The following is a 24,264-nucleotide window of genomic DNA, read 5'->3' on the forward strand; positions in this document are numbered from 1 at the left end:
AGCTCAGGCTCTGAGGTCTTTGGATCAGAATCTACTGATTGTTCCACGCACACGGTTCAGGACCAGAGGAGAGAAATCCTTCCAGACTGTTGCTACTAAGCTTTGGAACGATCTTCCTTTCCCTTTCAGTGTTTGACGTTAATTTGAGTCTACTGACTCCTTCAAGAAACATCTTAAGACCTTTTTATTCGTGCAGGCTTTTCCTTGATTCTCTGAGACTCCTATGTTTATATTATTTGTCTTGATCTTTTAGTATATATTAAAATAAAATATAAATTACTTACTTACTTACTTTTGTATTCCCGGATTCTCTCTGTAATTGTAATTGGTGCAAATGCGACAATTTGATACAATGCTATGTGCAAGGACACGTTTACTGTGGATAAAACCGTAGACAACGTGCTTTAACTACTATTATTGGTATTAACACTTTTTTGGAACTAATATCATGAATTGCAGTAAAACTAGACTATCAGGAGTTGGAATAGTAGACAATATAAGCTGTTATATTCAGCAGTCTAACAGAAGTCTTCTTGGAAAAGTTGCTTGCCATCAAGAGGGAATCCTGGTTGTATTTCGATGAATAAGGCAGGTTTGCCTTACGGGGGAATCCAGTAGCAGTGGCTGGAAAACATGATGTGGCTCTCAATCGGACAAGTAGTGTAAGAGTTGGATCAAAGGCTCAGTCAGTAAACCTTGACAGAAAATCCATACAGACCTTTTGCCTTTTCTCCTCTTGTCCAGCTTTATGGGCCTTACCTGCTCGATTCTTTTACAATTTCCACTGAATTTAAAACCAACTTGAACTTAATAATGCTGGGCACAAACAGGTCTCAATAAATAAAAATTTCAGTACTCCTACTGTTATATACTTTTTTGTAATTCTGATTCTTGTGTACTTATAAACAAGCTAATGGCTTTTAAAAAGTTTAAAACGATCCTATAATCCTATTATTGCTATTGGGTAAATGTGCAGAATATCCAGTTGAATCTTTAAAAGTTACATGTCAAGCACAGGCTTGCACCTTTAAAAAGTGAGCTCCTTTGTTATCTATTATTCAACGATTAGGTGAAATTCTTCCTGGTACATAGAGATAGACCATATGCCGAAAGATGAATTAGGATAAAACAATAGAAGCGCAGAGGTGAACAGAGAGTTGACAGTTCAATCCGACAGTAGAAAAATAGATAGAATAGAAAATGGAAAGGCGTTAATGGTTAACCTTTAAATCATAATACCCTCTGCCTTTCATATCAGGTGTGTGTTTCTCTGTGTCTTTCCATTAGTATTGCTGTCATGATTAAAAGGTCACATGCTTGGGAAGTGGCGGCACATGGAGCGCTGCTGCTCGAAGCCATTTATTTATGCTACGTTAAGTTTCATTCCTTTAATTAAAGCAACCTCTGAACATGAAAGTCAATTTGCCCCTATAATAATTAGCATTCACCTTGGCCCTACTGTGTGGGTCGCCCCCCACCAGGTTGAACCTGACATTAAGTTCAAAGGAAAAATGAATGTCAGGGATGTAGAAGGTACAGGGTCAGGCCAGCAAATAAGTGTCGGCACAGACTAGAGGATTGGAGAACTGACTCAGATGAAAGGGCAACAAATGAAACTGCCTCCAAGAACGATCAATGAAAACAGTTCCCTGTGGCGTTATATGAAATATTCTATGATGGAAGAATTCTTCTGAGTTATCCGTTGATATTATACATGATTTGTAACATTTTCCAAAATAATACAAATTCTATATCTAATGTCATTAAAAAGGTACCTGACTTAACAAGCTCTTGATGCTATCATGCAAGTGTTGGAAAATGGATTGAAACTACTTTGAATGAAACTGCTTTTATTTCCAAATGAATTAAATGGATGGTTTCTATTAACCAAAGAAGCTAATAATGAGCTATGTTCCATTGAAACATACAAAGGGTATTAATTATCTTTTTTTTTTTACAGTCTGGCATGAAGTGAGATAGTGATCTGCATTAGGCCACTTATATTGTTAAAGAATACAACCTTTTTGCTCTCAGGTATCATGATGATTAGATTTCCTTTCTGTTGGTTTGATAATGAGCCTTCATGTTACATAAAGGCAGTGTTCGACAAAGTGATATGTCATGAGGTTTATAGAAGCACAGATAAAAGAACTTATGAACAGACAAATTAATGCAGGATGACAGAAGTAGAAAACCTGCTTTACATAGAAATAAGATTTGTAGAGATGTTGACCGATGTTCATCCAATTTTGGATTTGTTCTGTTTTCGGGGTAGAGCATCCCATTAATATATGCCACATTAGATGGAGACTTGTGCAACTAGCTTGTAGTCAGCCTTCAGTTGTTGGTCTTTTTTAGTTTGCAATGAAGGCCCTGAAAGTTGAGCTTGTACAGGTTCATCCGGAATCTGGGTCCACTTATCTAAGCCACATTGATGCCTGAGAGGAGATTGGCTCATAGTTGGATGGGACGGTTTCCTTTTGAGGGTCTTTATGCCCTTTATCAGCAATCCCGGTGCTTTCAGGTTTTTAAGTACTGCTTGGCATCCATCCCTGGTAGGTGATCTATTGTCTTATTACACTTCCACTGAGAGAATGATTTGGCTGGTACAATGGAGAACCGCTGGTTAAGTCGTCTTTCTTGTGTATCTCTTCAGTCGGGTGGCCAAAGCTGGAAGACTCTGTTTAAAAGCTTTGATCATCCACCCAGCCAGGATATTTTTTTTGTGATTGCTACTTTATTTCCACATTCAAATAGTGATCTTTATAACACAGTTCATATACAGCTGGTGTGCAGAGGATCTGAATAAATCTCAGTAAATTGGTGTCAATAGACTGAATAAAGTCTCCCTGCTGAAATGTTTAAAGCTACATTTAACGGAATAAAGTTGCATCACATTGTAACAGATGCATCAGATGATCTCTTTAGTTAGTTGCTCAAAGGGGACCACATGGAATCTGCTTAGAGATCGGAAATGGCCCCTGATCCAAATTTTGGACATGCCTGCATTAACCATTGTGTTGTCTCTGGGTCATGGTTCAGGTCACCTGTACCCACAGATAACACAACCTTAAACACTCGAAATATAATATTTTTATTTAAACTTAAATCTAGTTTTGTTGAATTTTAATGAAAGTCTGCCAATAAAGATTTTAATTTACAAAATCTTCCTTAAAATAAAAATATTTTATTCCAAAAAACGTGTAATTTGCATAAAAACTCTCTCAATATTTATTTACCTTCCCTGCATTGTTCCCGGATCCGTTTTACAGAAATATTCTGTATTCCAGTGGCACCACACATCTGTGATTTGCCAACAAAGAAAAGTCAGGGAATCGAAAAGCACAGCTGTGGGCTTGTGCTGAACTTCAATCAAATCCTGGTAGCTAGTTGACATGCAGGGTGTGGAGGTCCCTGAAAAGTTATTGAACGTCATTCATGTTTCTCTTTTTTTCGCCAACAGCCTTTTTATATTGCCTAGTGAAACCTCAATTTTTACGGTTTTTTTTAACCTTCACAGCGACCGCACCCATATTGAAAGTCTCACCGTCCCTAGATTAACTTCTGCTTGTTTGTGTGATCAATGAACCGGAGCCGTCTCCCGGCCAGGATGGCACAGCAGGTTGCAGCCACATGCTTCCAAGTGGCTGGACGGTGATGGGTTCATTGTTGTTTCCCCTGCAAACCTCAGATAAGGCCATCATGAGCTCCCTGTAACACAGGCAGCCCTCAGTCTAAGCTGGTCGAAACTGGTCAAGCTAGAAACAGTTCCATATAAATGTCATTCCCATCTCCTGAGGTATTTAGTGTTTGTTTCCCCAGCATGCTTACACACCTAAAAATGAAAAATGCAGGCCACTCTTAATCTAAAAAATACATATATCTTGAAAACAGTCTGAACTACAGACTTCATAAATGTAGTACTAGTGTTCATCTTGTTTATGGAAGTTTCTAATTCTTGTTCTGAGAAAGACTTACTTAGTTATTACCTATACTTACTACTTGTAAATATCATTATGGTCAAAATTCAGATTGTATTTTATTTCAACAAATGTTTCAACTTTTTAACTTTTATTAAATATTAACAATCCGACCATCTGAAGGTGTGTTCTATCAAACATCAGAATGTAAAAAAAAATCTACTTTAGACATAATTTTGATTCTGTCTCAGCTATCATGGTTTCCATTTATTTTAAAGCATTAGCAAGGGTTTATTTTTGGTTATTATACAATATACATTTCTAGGAAATGATCTACTCCACGAATGATTTAAAATTCAGCTAGATTTGAGTGAAGTTGCAGGTGGGGTCAAGTGTAAATGGTGATCGTGCGTGTTCTTCAGTATGATAATAAATATCAAGTAAGTGAATATAAATGTAGATGAAATTTATTGGGGAGAATTTTTTTCAGTTGTAATTTATAACTAATAAAGGGAGTGCCTTTTTCACATTGGTGAGACATTATAATCCATTCTTTAGGCTTCTTAGAATACATTTGGACTATTTCAATCATATATGACAACTTAAAAGAGCTTTATAAAATGTTGCCTTAATGCATTACAATTCCAGCATTTGTAATCTTTTAGAATACCAAGCAAAAGATACATGTTTGAATGAATAAACTGAATTTGAAGGTTATACTGCAAATTATAACTTGTTTAATAAATCATAACTTTATATAGTTTTAAGACTCAAAGTAGAATTTAGACATATAATTAATGTTACGTATTGGATGTAATATCATTCGTTGTAAACAATGACTTTAATGGCTTTGAGTTTACTGTCAACAATATCGTTTTGACATAGTTATTAAAAAATAAAACTGTAATAATTACAAAGGAATACCTTTTTCTGTTTATTAAGAATGCAACACATTAAATGATAATTGCAATGTATCATGGATTATATACAGATTGTATAATATATGGAATTATAGTAGTAGAAACCACCTGTGGTGGTTTAAAAAGCCAATGTGTGGCCATCTTTGGAATGCAATCTTACAGTTTAGCCCAACTTCCATCATTAGTAGTTTGAATTACTGTTTTGTGCAGCCAGTAGTAGCGGACACTAAACTGTGTATCCTTGAACTTCTAAGGTGGTTTCGCTTTTTGAAAACCAGATTTCGACCCGTGTGAAAATGTGCACAGCCAGCATTCATTTACAGTAGATCATTCCCCTCCTCTTGTGGTCCATTGATCCAATCTTTGATTCCACGGATAAAGCGAGATGCAGGTAGGTGCAGTACTATCCTGCCACTCATTCAACTCCAAAGCACGCCATCATCAAACAGCGCTGTACCTGCGGTACAAAGTCACAGCTTTGTTTGGGAAGCAGCCATACAAAGTGATGCATTATACTTTGATGTGTTCCGCTTAAACTGCTTAGCAACCTGTCCAACCCATTTCCAAACCGTCAATTCCTGGCAGGAACCATTTCCATCTGCTCCGCTTCACTTTCAATGAGATTCATCAATGTGATCACATTACTTAAAAATACAATTTGCAATATACGTGACATTTTCTAGTTTTCTCTCCACAGTCAGTTGTAGTCACGGTAGTTGAATTTAATCAAACCAAGCTGTTTTATGGCATAAGCTATTCAAACTTCCTCTAATCCCAGTGCATATGGTGTGCACCATCTATTTTCCCTTCTTGTCACATACATTATTAACTCGCATGAACAAATTTCCCAAAATAACTCCAGGCGCAATTACCATTTGTCTTAGTTAATACCTAGAGTCTCATGTCAGACAGCTTGTTAGACTTGTAAGGCCATGATTGATTGCCCCGCAACCTATTTTCATTCATAGAGAAAATTGGCACGGCTGAACAACATACACCTTAAAATAAGCCCAGCAGCGTTCCCTGAGGTCATGCTTGTGTGGCTCTCTGAAGGAACAGCGACTTTAAGTCACTCCTTTTCTCATTCACATTTCGACAGTTCCTTAACTTTTTCTTCAGCCAATTTTTTTAAGAATCGCTAGAGTTGGTCTTCAAAGGGGCTTTTACTTATTTTCAGCATCAACAAGATGAAAAACTACAGATGCTCATACAATGGCTTAGTAGATTTCTTTAACGTTTTTCCAAGTTAGCAATATAATAACAAGTCAGAACTCTTTATTTTACCAACCTCTTTATTTCGCAATATGCCCTTTGAAGATTTGAAAAGGAAAATTGGTTTAGGCCAGGGGTGGTCAATTAAAATTCTTCAAGGGCCACATTAAATTCTGTGAATGTTGTTAGGGGCTGTCAAGAAAAAAGAAAGTCGAAAAAAATCCCTCAAAAAGAAGGACATGCGTCATTATGCCATGACATTTGTTAAGCTAAATAGGCTGCAATTTTTCTCTTGTAAAGATGAGTTTTTTTCGAAAAATTTCTTCAATTAACTTAAAAAAATGTTTTGAGGGATTAATATATACACAAAAAATTACAGACAAAAAGGAGGGAAGTGTTATGTGAAAATGTATATGAATAATAAATACAAAATGCATTTGTTAATGCATCAAAACCATTTATAAATGATCATACTTTGACATTACGAGGGCGGCATAAATACAGTCAAAGGGTCGCACTTTGCCTAGGTCTGGTTTAGGCAGTTGTATGCCAACTTTTGCATATGGCAAAACTCTTTTTTCTCTAGGATGTGATATGGTCTATTTGGTTTCAATTAAAAGCTCACAGTATTTCTTTGTGACTTTATATATTCATCGTTTAGGTTGGTCACTCTGAACATATATGCATAGGATTGTGTTTTTATGAACTTGTAGAATCAAATAATCATGTTGTATTTGTCGCTCTGTCTATATTGAATCAGTGTAATTCAATATTCAGTATACAGTGATATCTGAAAAAGGCATGAGAGGGGTCTCTTAAACAACCTTTCATAACCAATTTTTTTATTTGACATGAAATTGTTGTCTCCCTTTAAGTCTATTTTTCACGCACAATTATCTATATTGGCTTGATGACAAGGAATCTTGGTTTTGGACATTCCTAAAGATATTTAAAAGTGAAAGGGAAAACAGTTTAACATTTTTGAAGGGTCAGGTTAGCTATTAGTAAAGAGGCACCTGAACACAGTATCCGATGTAATAGGTAAAGAAAAGTTACCATCCATTATCGCAAGGTTAAATTGATGAAGTCGTTTTGGTCATATTACAGGTACACTGAGTCATCAAGTGAACAAAATAAAGTACTTATTTCGACTTGAGCACAATTTGACTCAGAGAGTTGGACTGCTCATGGGGCGTTGAACCAGCTCTTCACATACGGATCAGTACAACCTCCAAAGTAACACAAGAGCAGAGACAAACCAGCCGAATAATCTCCGTACCCTCATCTACAGTCAATAGAATTTGAGCTGAGAACAAAAGGATAAAATCGTCGACACGGTGCCCAAAATTAGTTTTCTATGTAGGGTGCCGCACTCCCCTGTTGTGCTAAGGTAATAGGCACAGTGATTTTGGAGACTCAAAGTAGAATCCCCCACATTGAGGGAAGCACTGCAGACACAGTAAAATGGAAATGATGCGTTTTGGGCTTGATCAAGATCATATTACCGTATAATAACTAGGGGTTCTAGCTATTAAGAAACTCTCACAAGTTCTGCCTTATTTTACTTGTACCCCTCCTTTTATCCCTCCCCTTCTAAACTGAAATCTTTGGACTACAAGAGGCACGTAAAAGAAGGCTGTCTCCCCTGACACTGCATGAGGATGTGAGCAGAATTGCTTCAGCCAACACCCCCCACTTGTACAGCCGCACACACATTATCCATCAGACGGCCGTTTCTTTTGCTACTGTTAAATCCCAGTACAAGCACAAACAACGTGGCCATATGGTCCCCCTCTAACCTCCCACCATCTTCTACTCGCTCCCACTGGGGAAACAGCCCTGGGCAAAAAAGAGCAATTCAGTCCAAGCACTGACGATCTCTTTTAAATCTGTTCACGTCTCTCAAACTCATGTTATTATGCATTTCCAAGGGCTACCTTTTTTTTCTGCTGTTTGCTTTTATTTCAAAGGGATTCAGCACTGCTCGAAACATGGCATTTCAGCAGCTGGCTACTGTTGAATTAACCCTTTCAACATTAGATTTTTTTTAATACCCAGTCATTACTTTAACACCAGTATTACACAAACACTGTTGATTTAATGGCTGAAAGTTCAACCTCTTGGTTAAAGACTTAAGAGCTCTTCAACTTTTCTGTTAATTAAAGGCTGCACTACCCGGCATTAGAAGTGAGTTAATCATCCAGGCTCAGAAAGTTCAAGTTAATTTCTGCTCGGGTACTAAAGAAGACACCTAACAAACACAAGTAATACACACAACCTGTCCTGAATCACACGGTTGCAGGGACCTTTATGTGAAATATTTTAATCTAAAGAGTAACTCTGAGCCTTATTCAGCATTTTGTTGCTGTTGCCTCAAAACATCCAACGAATAAAAGGGAAAGGATGTCAACTGAGGGTCACATTTTGAATCTTGATCTCTAATGTAATCAGATTTTACACTAAGAAAGACATTTCTACAAACAGGGCTGAAACTTTCAGCTAAATGTTTAAAAAACAATGTTTTGAAAGAACAAACTATATATGTTTTACTTGACTTACCCTTGCGTTCCTAAATATTTACATTTACACTCACATATAGTCTTAAAGTTTAAGTTGACTTTAAATCATTTTGAGTATTTTTGCGGCAAAATGGATAAAAACAAAAAGAGATTTGAGCAGGTCAGTAATGTATTCACATATATAATAGAATTTCTGTGTTATGTTCTTATATGTTCAAACAGTTAAGGGGTTCACAATTTAAAAAAATATAGTTCACCAAATGTACAGTACATCAATAGTTACATTTTTGACATGCAGTCATAGATAATTTATTTTATAGTTTGACGCTCCTTTTTTGCATATATTCTTTGATTTCTCACGAAAGCTTCTTCTTGCCTACTTCCAAAAAAAACCTCCCACTTATGCAGCCCATTAGTATTACCTTTATGAAATAAGAGGCATCGCTGATATGATTTACTTTGCATGCTAACACGTAACATCTTCAAAGTTTATCTGAAATTATAATGAATGTATTTTATTGATCATGATCATGTTTATACAGACAACTGTCAATAGAATATCAGTTTGATGTTTTTTCTGTGGCCATAATTGAGAATATAAGCAGTCAGAAAAGTTGGATTCAAGTCCCTTAGTTTAACAATAGGATATAACATATTTATTTCCCCAGAATGTTTTCACTATTATTTTTAAGCTCCCTAAATCCCTTTTTTGATCCTTTTCTTTCTTTTGAGATTAGTGATTGCTGTCTTTTTGAGAACAATATTGTTTCTCTGTTTTGTCTTTTAAAAATATATGAAACATCCTGTTGATGTAACAAGAAAAAAATGATGTGTTCTTGATGCAATAAATGCTTAAATAATATTCTCAAGATCACGGAAGAGTCAGTGTCAACTAGATAGATCCAATATTTACATAAATCAATTTTGCAACTTACTAACAACAATACATAATTATTGTTTGGATTTTTATCGTCGGCCTTTTAAAAAAAGACTCCCATAGCTACAGTATGTTAATTGTGATCTGGGTGGCACTGCACACAGCAATGTGCTGCCCGTCTCATCATCTGAAGGCAAAATGTCCCCAGAGGGAAAGTGAAAGAGCTCAATTTTTAAAAAGCGCCCTGTCACATTTTGGCACATCATTTGCATTTAGGTTAAACCCAGTTGTGACTTAAATTGTATTTATGAGCTCAGAAAACTCCTGCTTCACTGCAGTAGGTGTACATCTGTTATCGTCAGTTGGAACCTTGTTAAGCGCCCCTGATCAAACACGCACACTAACTGGAAGACATTTGCATGGAAACTGTAAAAAGCATTAAGCATTCTGGTTTGTAAACAAGTTCTAATCTCTATCAGGGTTGTGGCCGTTTTCCAACATGCAAGTGTGCTCTTTTGTAGCAATCAGTGTAATGGGCTGTCAGGCGGAGACGGGGGAATACACATGCAGAATATACAGAAACAAAACTTGTATTCATGCATGCATTCCCACAATATGGATGACCTTGGCTCTCACCAACAGCACTTCAGTCAAAGTGCATACACAAGGTACAATTTGCAGTGTATGATTTACATTAGAAATAAAAATGAGCTGATTTTCTTGAGCAGCCTTTGTTGTGGACATGATGGGAGAGTGAAAATCAAACGAGAAACTATCAGATGGGGACAAGCGAAGCTTTAAGCTTTATAGCTTTACCTTCTGATCAACAGATTAGTTGACAGACTTACTGAACAACATTATAGGGTCCATGACAAATGTTAGAACTGTGTGATAAACTAAGACACACCTTTATGATGCACTGTACATAAAACTTACTGATTTATTAATTTCATTGTTAACAAGCAATTTGGCTTAAGTGACCCGCATTAAATGTAAATTTATCAAATGTATAAGTGTATTATTGGCCACAACAATAACGTATTTCATTACGCAAGAGTTTTTATGTTCTCCCCATGTTGCGTCGGTTTACTCTAGGCACACAAAAACATACAGAGGTTGATTGGTTATTTGTCCATAGGAATTAATGTATTTCAAAAACATCATGATTAAATTTATATAAAGATTTGATAAAAGTCAGTACAAGCCCTGAACATGTCTTCTAAGTAAGTTAGTAAGTAAGTCATTTTTATTTATATAGCGCTTTTCCAGACCAGGGTCACAAAGCGCTTAAACAATCAAAACAATATTCAATAAAGTATATACTTTAAAGATCAAGATAAAACTGATAACATAACAGGAGTGGTGCAGGTCTTTGTCCCCATGTGAGTACGAATCTCTTTTCTTACTAAATAGTATGACTAATTGTTTTTATTGATCCGCTTGACTCACAACCTCAATGAGAGAAACAGAAATAGAAAATGATGATGTCAGACAAAGTTGTGTGTTTAAAGCGTCCACAGATGTTCCTCTTATTTCCTCTTATTTATTATTTTTACCACCATCGTCCAGGGTTTCCCAAGTAGTTGTAATAATGTATTGTAATTCAACTTAATGCAAACTTATATATTTAGAAAAAGTTACATTAATATTCCACAATTTTCGAGGATTTTGTTATTTTAAAGGCTTGACATTCTACATCAAAGAATGCATTTCACATGAAGATTAAGCAATCTGAATAGATTACATTATGACAGAATAGATTATGAAAAGCCATTCTGGTGAACCTGGTGGCCAACATTGTAAATTTGATTCAGAGCTGCAGAAGAGTAATATTTGTCAAGATTTCAACTCTATTTAAAACATACATTCAGCAAATATTGATAGTGGTGAATATGGACAAGAATCTGGCGTTAACTGGATACAGTGGTAACAATATGATATATTAAGATATACAGTGATATATTCTGATACGCTAAGAACAAGTAAGTAAGTAAGTAAGTAATATTTATTTATATTGCGCTTTTCGAGACCAGGGTCACAAAGCGCTTTAACAATCAAAACAATACTCAAAACAGTACATACTTCAAAGATCAAGACAACACCGAGAACAACACAGGAGTTCGAGAAATTCAAGGAAAAGCCTGAACAAATAGAAACGTCTTAAGATGTTTCTTAAAGGAGTCAGTAGACTCCATCAAGCGCAAAGAGAGAGGAAGATTGTTCCAAAGCTTAGGAAACAAGCATATCTTTGTAGTAAAGCCTGAGTACTTGACACTGGTGTTGCAGAATTTACAGACCACATGACTCTTGACATAGTTGAAACTGTATTAAATTGTTTTGAAACCAAAATATGTCCAAACATGAGCTTTTTAAAGCAGCTGGAGTCACTGTATCCACTCATCCTCAGTTATGGTAAGGATCTCACAGGATTTGAATTGATGTTAGATGCGGAAGATATAATGACTGTTGCCACCTAGCAGCCAGAAGTTAAATTGCAATACAACAATGAACACAGCATAAATATTTGCCTGTTAAATGCATACAAAAAAAAAAATCATTTTAAACATACTTTATTTAACTATAAACTATATATATATAAAAAAAAGTTGATAATAATTTTGCATTTTTGGAGAAACAATATCTGAGTGCTGTTGAATATCTATACAGGGAAGAATATCATATTTAGTCCAGGAAACGCTACAAAGGGTACAAAAGATCAAGGATACTTCGTTTATCTCAGCGTTTTCAACGCTATGGTGAAAAGGAAAACGACTGAATGAATGTCTAGAGACATTCAGTCCATGTTGACAAAACCCAAGCTTTAGTGAGGTATATATGCTAAGTGTTTTCTTCAACACAGTATATATGGTATTCTAACAGAAATTGTCAGCAAAAGGTGCACTTCAAATGCTACATTTAAAAGCTGTCGTTTCTGACATATGACCGCTTTATTAAGGTTAATAAGGTAATTCACTTTAGCTTCAAGAATTCAAGAATTCAGGAGAACAGAGGAAATGTTTCATTTGTGCAGAATAAAGTTACATACCGTATATCATTAAAAGAAAATGACCTTGAAAGTGGCAGGAATGCTTTGCCAAATGAACCTTTAGGAAAAGTCTGCTCTGTCTGAACTCCAGGTTGAACTTTCTGTGATCTCTGATCCAATTTATCATTTCTGCTTGACGCACAAAATTCTCATGACTTATCAACCGGGTACGTCCTTGCTTGTCTTCACACTTGCATAACACAAAACAGTCCATAATGTTCTTCCATGCATTTATAATGTGCTTCATTTTCAGAAGCGTGTCGTGTAGGCCTCTAATATTTCTATCGCGGGAGATTGAGTTGTGCTGTGTAAGGACAGCGGGAGCACAAGCGCACTCAACCGCTCCCCTCTATAAAAATCCCTGTTTGCCCGTCTATAAAGTTCAATAATTTTATTGAAAGTCTGGTCAGCAAATGAGGCATTTCAGGGGTGCAAAAAGGAGTCTAATCTGTGAAGACCCTCATGTTTTTGTATAGAAAAAATGCATAATTCATGTCATAAATAAATCATTCACATCAGTTGTTTTATTTGTTTCTTCATACATGTAATGGTTCAACAGTAAATATAATGGTTCATTCCTCACGTATGTTTTTACAACAATGCACCATTTCATTTATGTATATATGTTGTTTTTTTTTATATGAAAATCCAAAAGCAATTTTAAACTTTTTTTTTTCAGAATTTTCTTCTAAAACATGGAATGTTTTAAAAAAAAGTTGGTTCTTATTCCCCCTGAAAGAGAGTCAAACCGTATTCATCCACTGAGATTTAAACTGTATCTGCGTCTTGTGTTTGTCAGAGATCTCCGGAAACTCAGAGGACATCCCCCTGGTGCGCTGGAGGCAACAGTGGCTCGAGAACGGAACTCTCCTCTTCCACATCCATCACCAGGATGGTGGCCTCAACCTTCCGGAACCCACCGAGGACCCTGCTGACAGCTCCGCCAAAGAAGAGATGCGCATCCTCCACATTTCCGTCATGGTAAATCAAGCACACTCCTCACCAACCTCCTCACCTAATGATACTTATTTCTTGAGCCTGAAATATTATTCACAAACTGTTACGCGGAACACAAAAAAACATTGTTAAAAGAACATCCTCTTGTTTTGGTCGCGTTCCACATTCAATGAAACAGCTGACTTCACAGCTTTACCGGAGGAAGCTGGGTCCCAAGCAGATGATAAATCCTGCACATGTCAGCCATGGAACAATAGTTATTCTCCTGTGGAGGAATTTACATGATTGCGTTGTCAAAGCCTTCAGAAAAGGACCACCAGACTTGAATTGGTAATGAGTAGAATGGTGTTTGGGCAAGCCTACGTAGGGTTTACAGTCTCTCAATGTGAAGATAGTGTTTTAATTTCTCATTATTCATCTATTTGTCCTGTATTCATCTTGTCCAGTCAAAAGTTATGTTGTGAAAAGTCATTAAAATGACAGCTACATACACTACAGAAAAACACTGCTACAGATAAAAACAAACATTAAGATTTAAAAAGCGACTTTTAGGTGGATTGTGCAAGTATGTGGGTTGAAATATAAAAAAAAAATCAAATGAGCTGTTAAAAGGGTTTACTCACCACTTGCATCTTCACTCATGTCCTCTTCATTTCATGATAAACTGCATCTCCAACATTCTTCTTTTAATGGTTCCAAACCATCTGGCTTCCCGAACTTTTTCTCCAAACATCCTCACATAAGGGGTTGCTCTGATACACCCGTTTTTCATCTTTTGCTTTCCCTGTGGCCTTTTTTCTGTGCTTCCTGTCTTTTCACCATAACCACACGCCATGTTCTATTTCACTCCTTTCCTATAAAGCTCCACTTTTGCTTTTGCTACTACACTTTCCCCGTCACAGATCTGCCATCAATCACCCATGTTTTCCCTTAATCTTGGCTAAATAAACATGTTTCATATAATCATCTTTATATAATGTTACTGATAAATTATTTACATTATAAGATATAATTCAATTACAACTCAAAAGGTTTGTCTACCTTTACTTAATGTTCTTGCAAAATAAGTTATTACTGTGATGTTTTTAGAGGCAACTTTGGGCTGAAATAAGTATAATGCGCTAGTACACCACACCACACTCATGTTCATCGACAGAATACATGTACTACTTTATAATTGGACTCACACTGGTGACATATTCTCTTGTTACTATACAAATGATCCGTTGAATCATGTTTGCACTGCGAGTCCACAGCAATCTGCAACTTCTGGTGGATGCAATAGCTCCCTTCATGTTTTGATATATAACATTTATCAATGTACTGGTATGACACTTCAGTAGGGAGATCTCAGGGTTCAATAATAAGAAGAGGTTATACAACGCCATTTGGAAAATAAACTTAAGCTGTTGATGAACATGAATATAATATGCTACACTACCATTAGACACCTAAACTAGCCTGGTTTCAACCTAAAAATCGCACAATGTTGAGACCACTTGAACCAACGTGAGGAAAAAAAGACTTAACTTATGTTAAGGACTTTTTTTTTACTCTCCGTGATTTCAATTGTCAAAAATTATTTTTAAGAATATATATACAGTATATATATATATATATATATATTTGTGGCTCTTGGAAATATAACTTCAAGTTTGACTGAATTAGGGATTTGCTTCTTGTAAATATGAACACGTACAAATCAAGCTAGCCATCACTTTATGTATAAAGAATTTAAAGTTTTAAAAAATACATGAATTGAATAAAAAACTGTCGTAGAAAAAGCAACTTATTGCATACAGTCTGAAAGCGCTCGCAATATTTCAGGGCAGTACTTCCTGTATGTATTGCTTGTTGTTCTTTAAACTTCTGCTACAATACAAGCTTAAAATACAGAATAATTGAAGCTTTTCTGGAACAATTTTCCTTATTGAGGATTAGCTATTAAAGGGATATTACAGATGAGCAGCGTGGAGGTGTTTGGAAGTTTTTAAGTGACTTTTTGGAAGAAGATGAAGACGAAGACAACTGAGCATCATTCACTTCATTTAATTGAACAAACATTTTTGCCTTTAAAAATAAAAACAGATTACTGAAAATAACTGCAACCCTTAGTTGACATGAGGGTGAGTAGAAAATGTGTGAAGTTAGATCTCTGGTTCCACTAACCCTTTAATACAAGAGGAATAAAATAGGGTTTCTGACAAATACCCAGAAAATGGCCTCTTACAATAAATGGATGAACAACACAGGCAGAGGAGGTGACTTTAAAAAGTAACAATTTAACGTCCTGAATGTAGTTTTGGCCATGGCTGTACTGTATCAACCTTATCTTCTCTGTCTGGCAAGAAGGAAATGAATCCTTGTATTTCTTGGCTTCCTCCTCGCCTGAGGAAATGTATATTTATTAGATGGTAGATATGACACACCCTCTCCCTACGCCCTTATTCAGCCCAAAGACGTTACAATCGCACTTTGATGGATGATATGTATTTTCAGACATTGAAAGCATATTACAGCAGCATACACAACTGATTAGTCAGCGTACATGGCCTTTTGCTGGTACCTACTCACGCTGAAAAGAGTCATTGACACCGACTGAATGTCAACAACCTTGATATAATGAGGAATAACTGACCTTGACTGTCCTCTCTGTACTCTGCATACATTAGTAAGCGTCGCGTTTTCCTCCTGGCAGCACAGACCGAAACGATCATTTCAGAACTTTCCAAGCTAAGTGTCCAGGCATCTTGCAAACTTCTTACACTTGTGTCTGCTGGTTTTGTTGCTTTCTGAATACATTTATCCTTATTATAGTTTTTGCTTCACTCTTATTTTTGATATTCCATTGTGAGGTGTAAGAAGAGAAGCATTTTTGCACTTATAAGCAGACCATGACAACAGATGGGAGTGGTATTTTGATACCTCAATAATAGTGTATCCAACTAATGTTATATTGGGATTAGCTAAAATACCCAGCATTGCCATTTATAAAAACACATTTGAAAACCAAACACAAACACATACCAACATTTAAAAAGGCTTCTGTTTTTTGTAATTTTTTCATAGTCAATATTTTTTGGGGATACGTTTTTAAACATATTTATTTGAAAAAACAAAACAAAAAAAACAATACAAGTATAAACAAAGACAAGAAAGAGCAGATATATCATTTTTTTATTCTTGGAAACACATCTGACAGAAATAGTACATTAGAGCACCGCGGTATTAATTATAACCCAATAACGAATGGAAGAATGAAAATGTTTTATAGTTGTTCTATATAATATATATACATACAGAAAAAAAACGAGCCTAATCTGATACATTTTGTCACATAAATTCTCTAATAAAAAAAATATAATTCAAACATCTAAAAAATTCGTAATTGTAGACATGAGTTTGACTCAAACTTTGAGTTATTTGTTCTTCATTTTGAGCTTACCACATGCATTTTCTAAGGGATTTTTTTCATGTCTCACAAGGTGACCATTTTGTCCTCTGACCGTGAATGGCGATTCATAATAGATTACTAACCTTGTAACTGTCTGTGTGAATAACAGGTACTTCCAGACACTAAGCTGGCATACACAGTAGTTACACATGTATTTATATCTATAAAGCGTGTGCCTATGTGTTCTTGTGTAAAAGTTAAAAGACAAAAATGGTCAAATTATAACTATAAATAATACAAAATGACATTTATTATGCAGAATTGTGACCAACATAAACATTCAGTAAAAGCTCTCATTATGCCCTGATAAGCTATGTGCCATTTTCCATAGAAAGATTATATTCAACATAATTATATATTCTTGTTCATGAATACATAACAAAAGAAGGGTTGCATGAAAGAATAGCATGGGTATTTAAATAATGAAGTCAATGAAAAGCAAAAAGCAAGATACAATATTCTTTCACAATGTGTTCATGGTTTGAGTCAAAACAGTTTGAAAATGGTTTAATGACCTACATACATTAATAACACGGCAAATAGATGTTAGACATAAGACATATTGTACCAGTGTATAAGAAGCTGTGCCTTCCCCTGAGGGGTTACAAAGTATTCCGAGTTTATGTTTGTGTTCTTCTGTTTCTTGCCAATGTTAAAAGGCTCAAGCCCTTTGAACACAACATTTCTGAACAGTCAGCCCTGAAGACTATTTACAAATACTGTAACTACACTAATGATGCAGTCGACTTTGTTGAAATGGGAAACATTTGCTCATAAATGTCCCTTTCAACAGCTAATATAGCCTTATTGTAACTGAAGTAATCTGGCCTGAGTATGATTCCAAAGTTTACTGCCTGGTGCTCACTTGCAAATGTCTGTAAAATAGCATCTTCTTTTTTCTCTCTTTTTACACCTTTTACCAGAGCATTTCCCTTCAGGGGTTGCCAGAATTAGCTCGCCACCAACCAATCTCACACATCCGCGGAAGTGTCACCTGTACATGTCATCATTCTATGCATCAATGGATATCAGAGGTTGTCTTGCTCTCCTGCTTTTACCTGGCTTTTTTAACGATCCTCCTCCAACATATCAAACTGTCTCTGTGCTCAATTTGTCGAAACTGTGTGTCTGATTGTGTCTCCAAATCTCCTCACACGTTGTCTCTCTGACATCTGATCTTGTCCTTTCTTGACTCTAAACAATCTTCACTACCTACGAATCCCAAAGTTTTTATTCACTGCAGATTTCGCAGACTCCCAAGTTCCTCCATATTTTCAACTGTTTGACATGTATTCATAGAATTATTTAATTGAGTTTGCTATATAAATGAAAGAATTATATCTCAAAGGATATTTCAGGTTAATTCCACTGCAAAATTGTAGTCGGGTCTCTATCGTAGTCTTTTACAAGATTTATTGAATTTCGGATGATACAAAATGCACCAAAAAGTTAGGCAAGGAAATATTATAAAAGTTCATCACTTTTATTGAATGATAAATATGTTAGTATTAGTTCTATTCATTGCTTTGAGCAGTGACGGAGGGCATGGTCAGCAGGGTGAATGCAATTTTTAGTAAGTAAGTAAGTAAGTAATATATATTTATATAGCGCTTTTCGAGACCAGGGTCACAAAGCGCTTTAACAATCAAAACAATACTCAAAACAGTACATACTTCAAAGATCAAGACAACACCGAGAACAACACAGGAGTTCGAGAAATTCAAGGAAAAGCCTGCACAAATAGAAACGTCTTAAGATGTTTCTTAAAGGAGTCAGTAGACTCCATCAAGCGCAAAGAGAGAGGAAGATTGTTCCAAAGCTTAGGAGCAACAGCCTGAAAAGATTTCTCTCCTCTGGTCCTGAGCCGTGTGCGTGGAACCATAAGTAGATTCTGATCCACAGACCTCAGAGACCGAGCTGGGGTGTAAGGCTGGATCAGATCAGTGATGTAAGGAGGAGCCTGACCATGAATAGCTCTGAAAGTAAGAACCAGAATTTTAAAGTTGATCCTGAAAGAAACTGGAAGCCAGTGAAGAGTTTTAAGGACCGGAGAAATGTGAGTTCTTCTACTAGAGCGGGTCAGAATTCTCGCTGCAGAGTTCTGAATCAACTGCAGGCGAGACAGGTCCTTCTTGTTAAGACATGAAAACAAACTGTTACAATAGTCCAGACGAGAAGAAACAAACGCATGGATTACAAGCTCCAGATCATGTTGTGACAGCATTTTCCTAAGTTTAGAGATTTTTCTCAGTTGAAGGAAACAGTTTCTGGTCAGTTTTCTACAGTGTTGAACAAGAGACATGTCTTTATCAAATACAACACCCAGGTTTCTCAGGCTCAGTTTGACAGACTGACCTAAGTCACTCAAGTACTGACTCAACCCTGGAATCGTATCATCAGGAGCAATCACCAGAGTTTCAGTTTTGTCCACATTAAGCTGTAAAGTGTTTTCACTCAGCCATTGTTTGATTTCTAGCAAACAATTGACTAAGCTTTTCAGCCTTTAGGGCTCAGTTGGGTCAAAAGAGCAGTAGAGCTGGATGTCATCAGCAAAAACGTGAGAAGAAACATCTGGAAATCTCTGAATGATTTTACCAAGGGGAATCAAGTACAGCAAAAACAATAAAGGACCCAGAACAGAACCTTGAGGGACTCCACACAACAGATCTGCCGATTCAGACCTCATTTGATTGGCAGATACACTAAAACTGCGCCCAGAAAGGTAAGATGAGAACCATTCTAACACAGACCCAGACAGTCCCACTTCATCCCTTAGTCTTCTCAGCAGGATCTGGTGATCAACTGTGTCAAAGGCTGACGACAGATCCAAGAGAACCAGAACAGTGAATTTACCAGAGTCAGCCGACATCATGATGTCACTGGACACTTTCAGTAAAGCTGTCTCCGTAGAGTGATGTTTACGGAAGCCAGACTGAAACTTCTCATGGATGTCGCTCTGATCCAAGAACAAAGACAGCTGCTCGGACACCACCTTCTCCAAGATCTTGGACAAGAAAGGGAGCTTAGAAATAGGCCTGAAATTACTGAGGTCAGTTGGGTCTAAGCCTGGTTTTTTGAGCAGAGGCTCCACAATGGCATGTTTAAATGCATTGGGAAAAACCCCTGTGGAAAGGGAGAGGTTCACCATATTGGTAACCCAGGGGCCAATTACATCAAATACTTTGATAAAAAGCCTACAAGGAAGGACGTCATCTGAGCAAGAGGAGGGTTTCATCTTGTTCACTAGTGCTGAAATATCACCCAAAGATACAGCAGAGAAGGATGACCAAGAGGAGGAGATGGGCTCAGAGACAGTAGGGGTTCCCAACAAAGGGGGAGAGATTTTCTCTTTTTTAGGTAAGATCTGTGAAAAATAAAAATACTGTAGTGTATCATCTGGATCGATTTAATTGTCAAAGCACTTGTCTTTGGGTTTTTAAATTGCCTAGTAACTTACAATCCATAAAAATGGTAACTGATTACATTTAATGGATCAATTTTAAAGCTCACGTGAAGGTTATTGCTTAAGATAAAGTGGCAAGCAGGATTTTTAGCATGTGATGTGTGTACTCAATCCAACACACCGGTACACTCTGTCGATCAAGCTTACATGGGAATCGTTATTGTGACACGGCTCACTTGTGGGGACATTGAGATTCATGCTTGGACCCTCCCGAATGCGTTGTTGACAGCATTGATCGTATAAACCTTAAATCAATGTGACCCTGGCCACTTGTAAAGTAGTTTCCTCTTCTGGATCCTGGAGGAGTCCAGAGCATCTCTCTGTGCATCACACTGTGCAGAATTTTAAAACACCTCGCCTACAAGTCAAATCAATCCATAAATCCTTTCAGATTTTCTTGCTGATCAATGATACAAACTTGTTATTTATTTATGTATTATATTGCATTAGGACAGAATAGAGAAGATTAAACATTAGTTTTAAAGATACTAAATATGATTTTCCAACTAACTCAGTGATATAATTGTTTAAATGAGTAAAAGTATAGATATAAGGATTAAATCATTTGATGCTAACCTTTTTCAGCAGTACTCTTTCGTTCTCCGTCCTCCGTTTGATGCTATATTACTTATAATATATGGGTAAAATCAATTCCAGTCATCACAGGGTCACATCACAGATTTAACCCCAATAAGACTTCAGGGACACTCTGGTCAATAGCTGTGTCACTTTTTGAATGCAAATGAATGAATAAGTGATCTCCAGTCTTGCCCACTCACCCAAGTCAATTGAAAATGACGCATAGCCCTGGTAATTACTTTGAGACAGGTCATCACGGTAAATTTTAATCACTTGACCATAAAATGAAATTAAAAGAAAGAAGAGAAATACGTCTTGGTAACCATGATACAAGTTAATTATCTTACCATACACAAAATGTAGAAAAACAAAAACCCTGGAAAATAATATTGCATTTACTCAAGTTTGAAACACCCCAGCACAATGTTATCCCTACCATATATTTACAATTTTTTATAAAGCAAGAATGTTTTATAATTCCTACCTTCCAATCCTAACTCCAATACAAAAACCAAAGTGTACCAATACAGAATCACTTGTTTTCGTCAGTATTCCGTATTCCTAGATTTCTCAATCAGAGCTGCTATGTCAGTGCCTGAAAAATAAATAAAATATCTATATTCATGAAAAAAAATTAAAAGGTGATATTGCTATCATAGCAAAAGGAAAAGTTATTATGGTATTTTTAGTGAATTCCAACAGTTCATTAAAAAAAGAAAAAAAAAGATGGTAATGGTTTGTTACCATCAAATGACAATTATTGAGTTTTGTATAATAAAAAATCCACATGCTAAAATCACTATAGAAATGGAAGCAGAACAAAGACTGTCCCGTACAAAGTGTATTCCACTTCACTGTATATCCTCTCTTCTTATCTCATGAATTTTTAGGCACTTGCAATCTGTCTGCCTTTCTACATCTTAATGCTTTGCACTGACAGGCTAAGTGACGGATTGATATCTGCGCTCTAATGCCATGCCTTCTCCGTCAGGCTTGAGATAGGCCACGTCTCTCCTCGTCTATTGAAGAATAAGATGACAGCAGTGGAAGAGCTGCGGCCATTATAACATCATTCTGGTCCATTAGTCAGTGGATTGTAACGTATGAAGAAGTCACATGACCTCATGTGAACACTAGTTTTAATAGCTTGAGAGAAGAATACGTTCAACCACGAAATAAGCAATATTTAATATAATTATTAAAAAATGTAATCATAATAAATACAAATATACAATTAATTTATTACAAAAAGAAAGAAAACTTTATTGTGAAGAATTACTGCAGAGTGGACGTGGTTATTGTAATCAAGATTTAATCTCCAGAAAAACATATAGTTTTCAGTGGGTAGGGCCTTAGCATATTTTCTATCCTAAATATTTAAATTAAAAGACAGTTTTGTAATAGCACTCACATACTGATGAGTACGATGGAGGTCTAAGATACATTTATAAACAATAAATAAATACATTTCGGCTAGGAATTTATTCATTGACAAGTCTGTGACAAAGTGAAATTATAAACGATTGTTTGTGTCTTTTTCTTGACAGGAAATATAACACTGTATCTTTAGTAATTTGTCTTTCATCCTAACTTTTGTCATTTCAACAACTATTGTGAGAGGACAAAAGCAACTAGGTAGTTATATTGATGTTGAGGTAACGGCAACAATGTTTCTGCTGAGGGTGCATCACAGTCTGAGGGATGTTTCTGTTGTGTGCTACTTAATTTATGGTTACGTTTTATGTTTGGCAGACTATGCTGTCCTAAACAAATCTTTAAGAAACCCTCTTTGTATCGACGGCATTGTCCTCTGTGGAATGTCTGACATCACAATGGACTTTTGGCGTGTTGTTGTATTGTTAGCTGTGACCCATGTAATAACCCAACACATGTAATTGTTTACACAAGTTTCCAATATATCAACATAAAAGCATTTTATTGATTTTAGAGACTGACTCCAGTGATGCATTCAGTGCTTTATTTCACGACTCTCTTAGTTCAGTGCTTAAAAAACATGAACCCTGCAATGCACGTTCTTTTTAGTTTTTAAATAGAAAGTTTTCTTTTTATATCCGAATGTAAATTTTTCATTTGGTTGGAGGATATTGTGGTCCGTCTGCCATCACATGTGTCCTTCACGGAGGAAATCCGGGCTGCTATTCTCCCACTGCTCACTCCACACTGTGAGCTTTTGACTCGCTTTGACTTTGATCCGCATCCCGATTCTACTCTCACCTTCTCCTCTTCTCCCTTTGACTCGCCCTCCTACCATCCTCCCCCCATCTCTCTGTTTCCTGTCTGTGCCTGTTTCCATCCTCCTTCTTGAGACGTGTCCTTAGGGCAGCCGGAACACCCTTCACCTGCCAAACTTCTTCGCACTTCAAGTTTTCCTGCAACTGGATACGTACGTGCTTGTTGACAGCCGAAGCCTCATGGAGTCAGAGAGATGAAGAGCTGAATAGAAGTATTCACGTGATCCAATCCAATGGAAAACATACATGCTGATGGAAACAATAAAACACAGTCCAGTTTGACTTTTTTAATAATCCTGCTTGAATGCCATTCTTCCCTGATTATGCTAAAGAAAAGATTCAAAATGAACTAAACTACTGTGATCTTCAGCCCATCTGTCATGGACTTGCTTTGATATTATATTCAGCACATTTGAAGAAAGAATAAATGGGAAAAATAACAATTTAGTGAGGTTTTTGCAGGATAAGCAGTCTCAACGGAGAGAACTCCAAACAGCTCTTCTGGTTGCAATTGCAATTTGCTCAATCAGGACTACTAATTGATTATAAACGTGACTTTCAGTGCTTATTTTATTAGACTTAATTTATTTGTAAGAGTTTTCAGTCAACCTCATAGAGATGGTGCTTACCCAGGACTTTTTATTTGTTTTAGACATTAAAGGAAATTAAATAAAGATTTCCCCCAAAAAGTTTGTGAAGAAGCAATTTATTTGCAATGTTTCCAATTTCTCTTGAAGAAGAAAAGTCACTTTATGTTTTAGATCTTAAAAAACGACTGAATGAATGAAATGCAATATAAATTTAAGTCAAGTGCTGAAGTCTATTTTATTTTAAAACGTGACACCAATATTTTGCTGCTCATAATACCTATTAATACTACTAATAATACTATTAATCCATATTTAATATCTCAAGTGATCCATAAACTTCTATCTATCTATCTTATTCAGGTGCAAAATTTCATCTGTAGTTGACCGTGGAAGAAACCCAAATGAGTCATAATATATAATATGGTTATAACAGGATGCTTTTTTTTAAAACCTGAATAATGATTTCACTGTATCC

General features: G+C 36.3%; 1 protein-coding gene across 7 annotated transcripts in view; it reads left to right on the forward strand.

The window, feature by feature from the left end:
- The window catches only part of astn1 (astrotactin 1), a 267,228-nt gene that overhangs the window by 22,448 nt on the left and 220,516 nt on the right, over nucleotides 1-24,264 (forward strand). For all 7 annotated transcript variants that reach the window (XM_087811062.1, XM_087811065.1, XM_087811063.1 and 4 more), the window contains exon 2: nucleotides 13,294-13,475. In XM_087811062.1, the coding sequence (XP_087667188.1) occupies nucleotides 13,294-13,475 (182 nt within the window). The remainder of the gene's footprint in view (nucleotides 1-13,293; nucleotides 13,476-24,264) is intronic.

This window comes from Callionymus lyra, chromosome 16 (genome assembly GCF_982586985.1).
Source record: "Callionymus lyra chromosome 16, fCalLyr1.hap1.1, whole genome shotgun sequence".
NCBI classification, from domain to species: domain Eukaryota; kingdom Metazoa; phylum Chordata; class Actinopteri; order Syngnathiformes; family Callionymidae; genus Callionymus; species Callionymus lyra.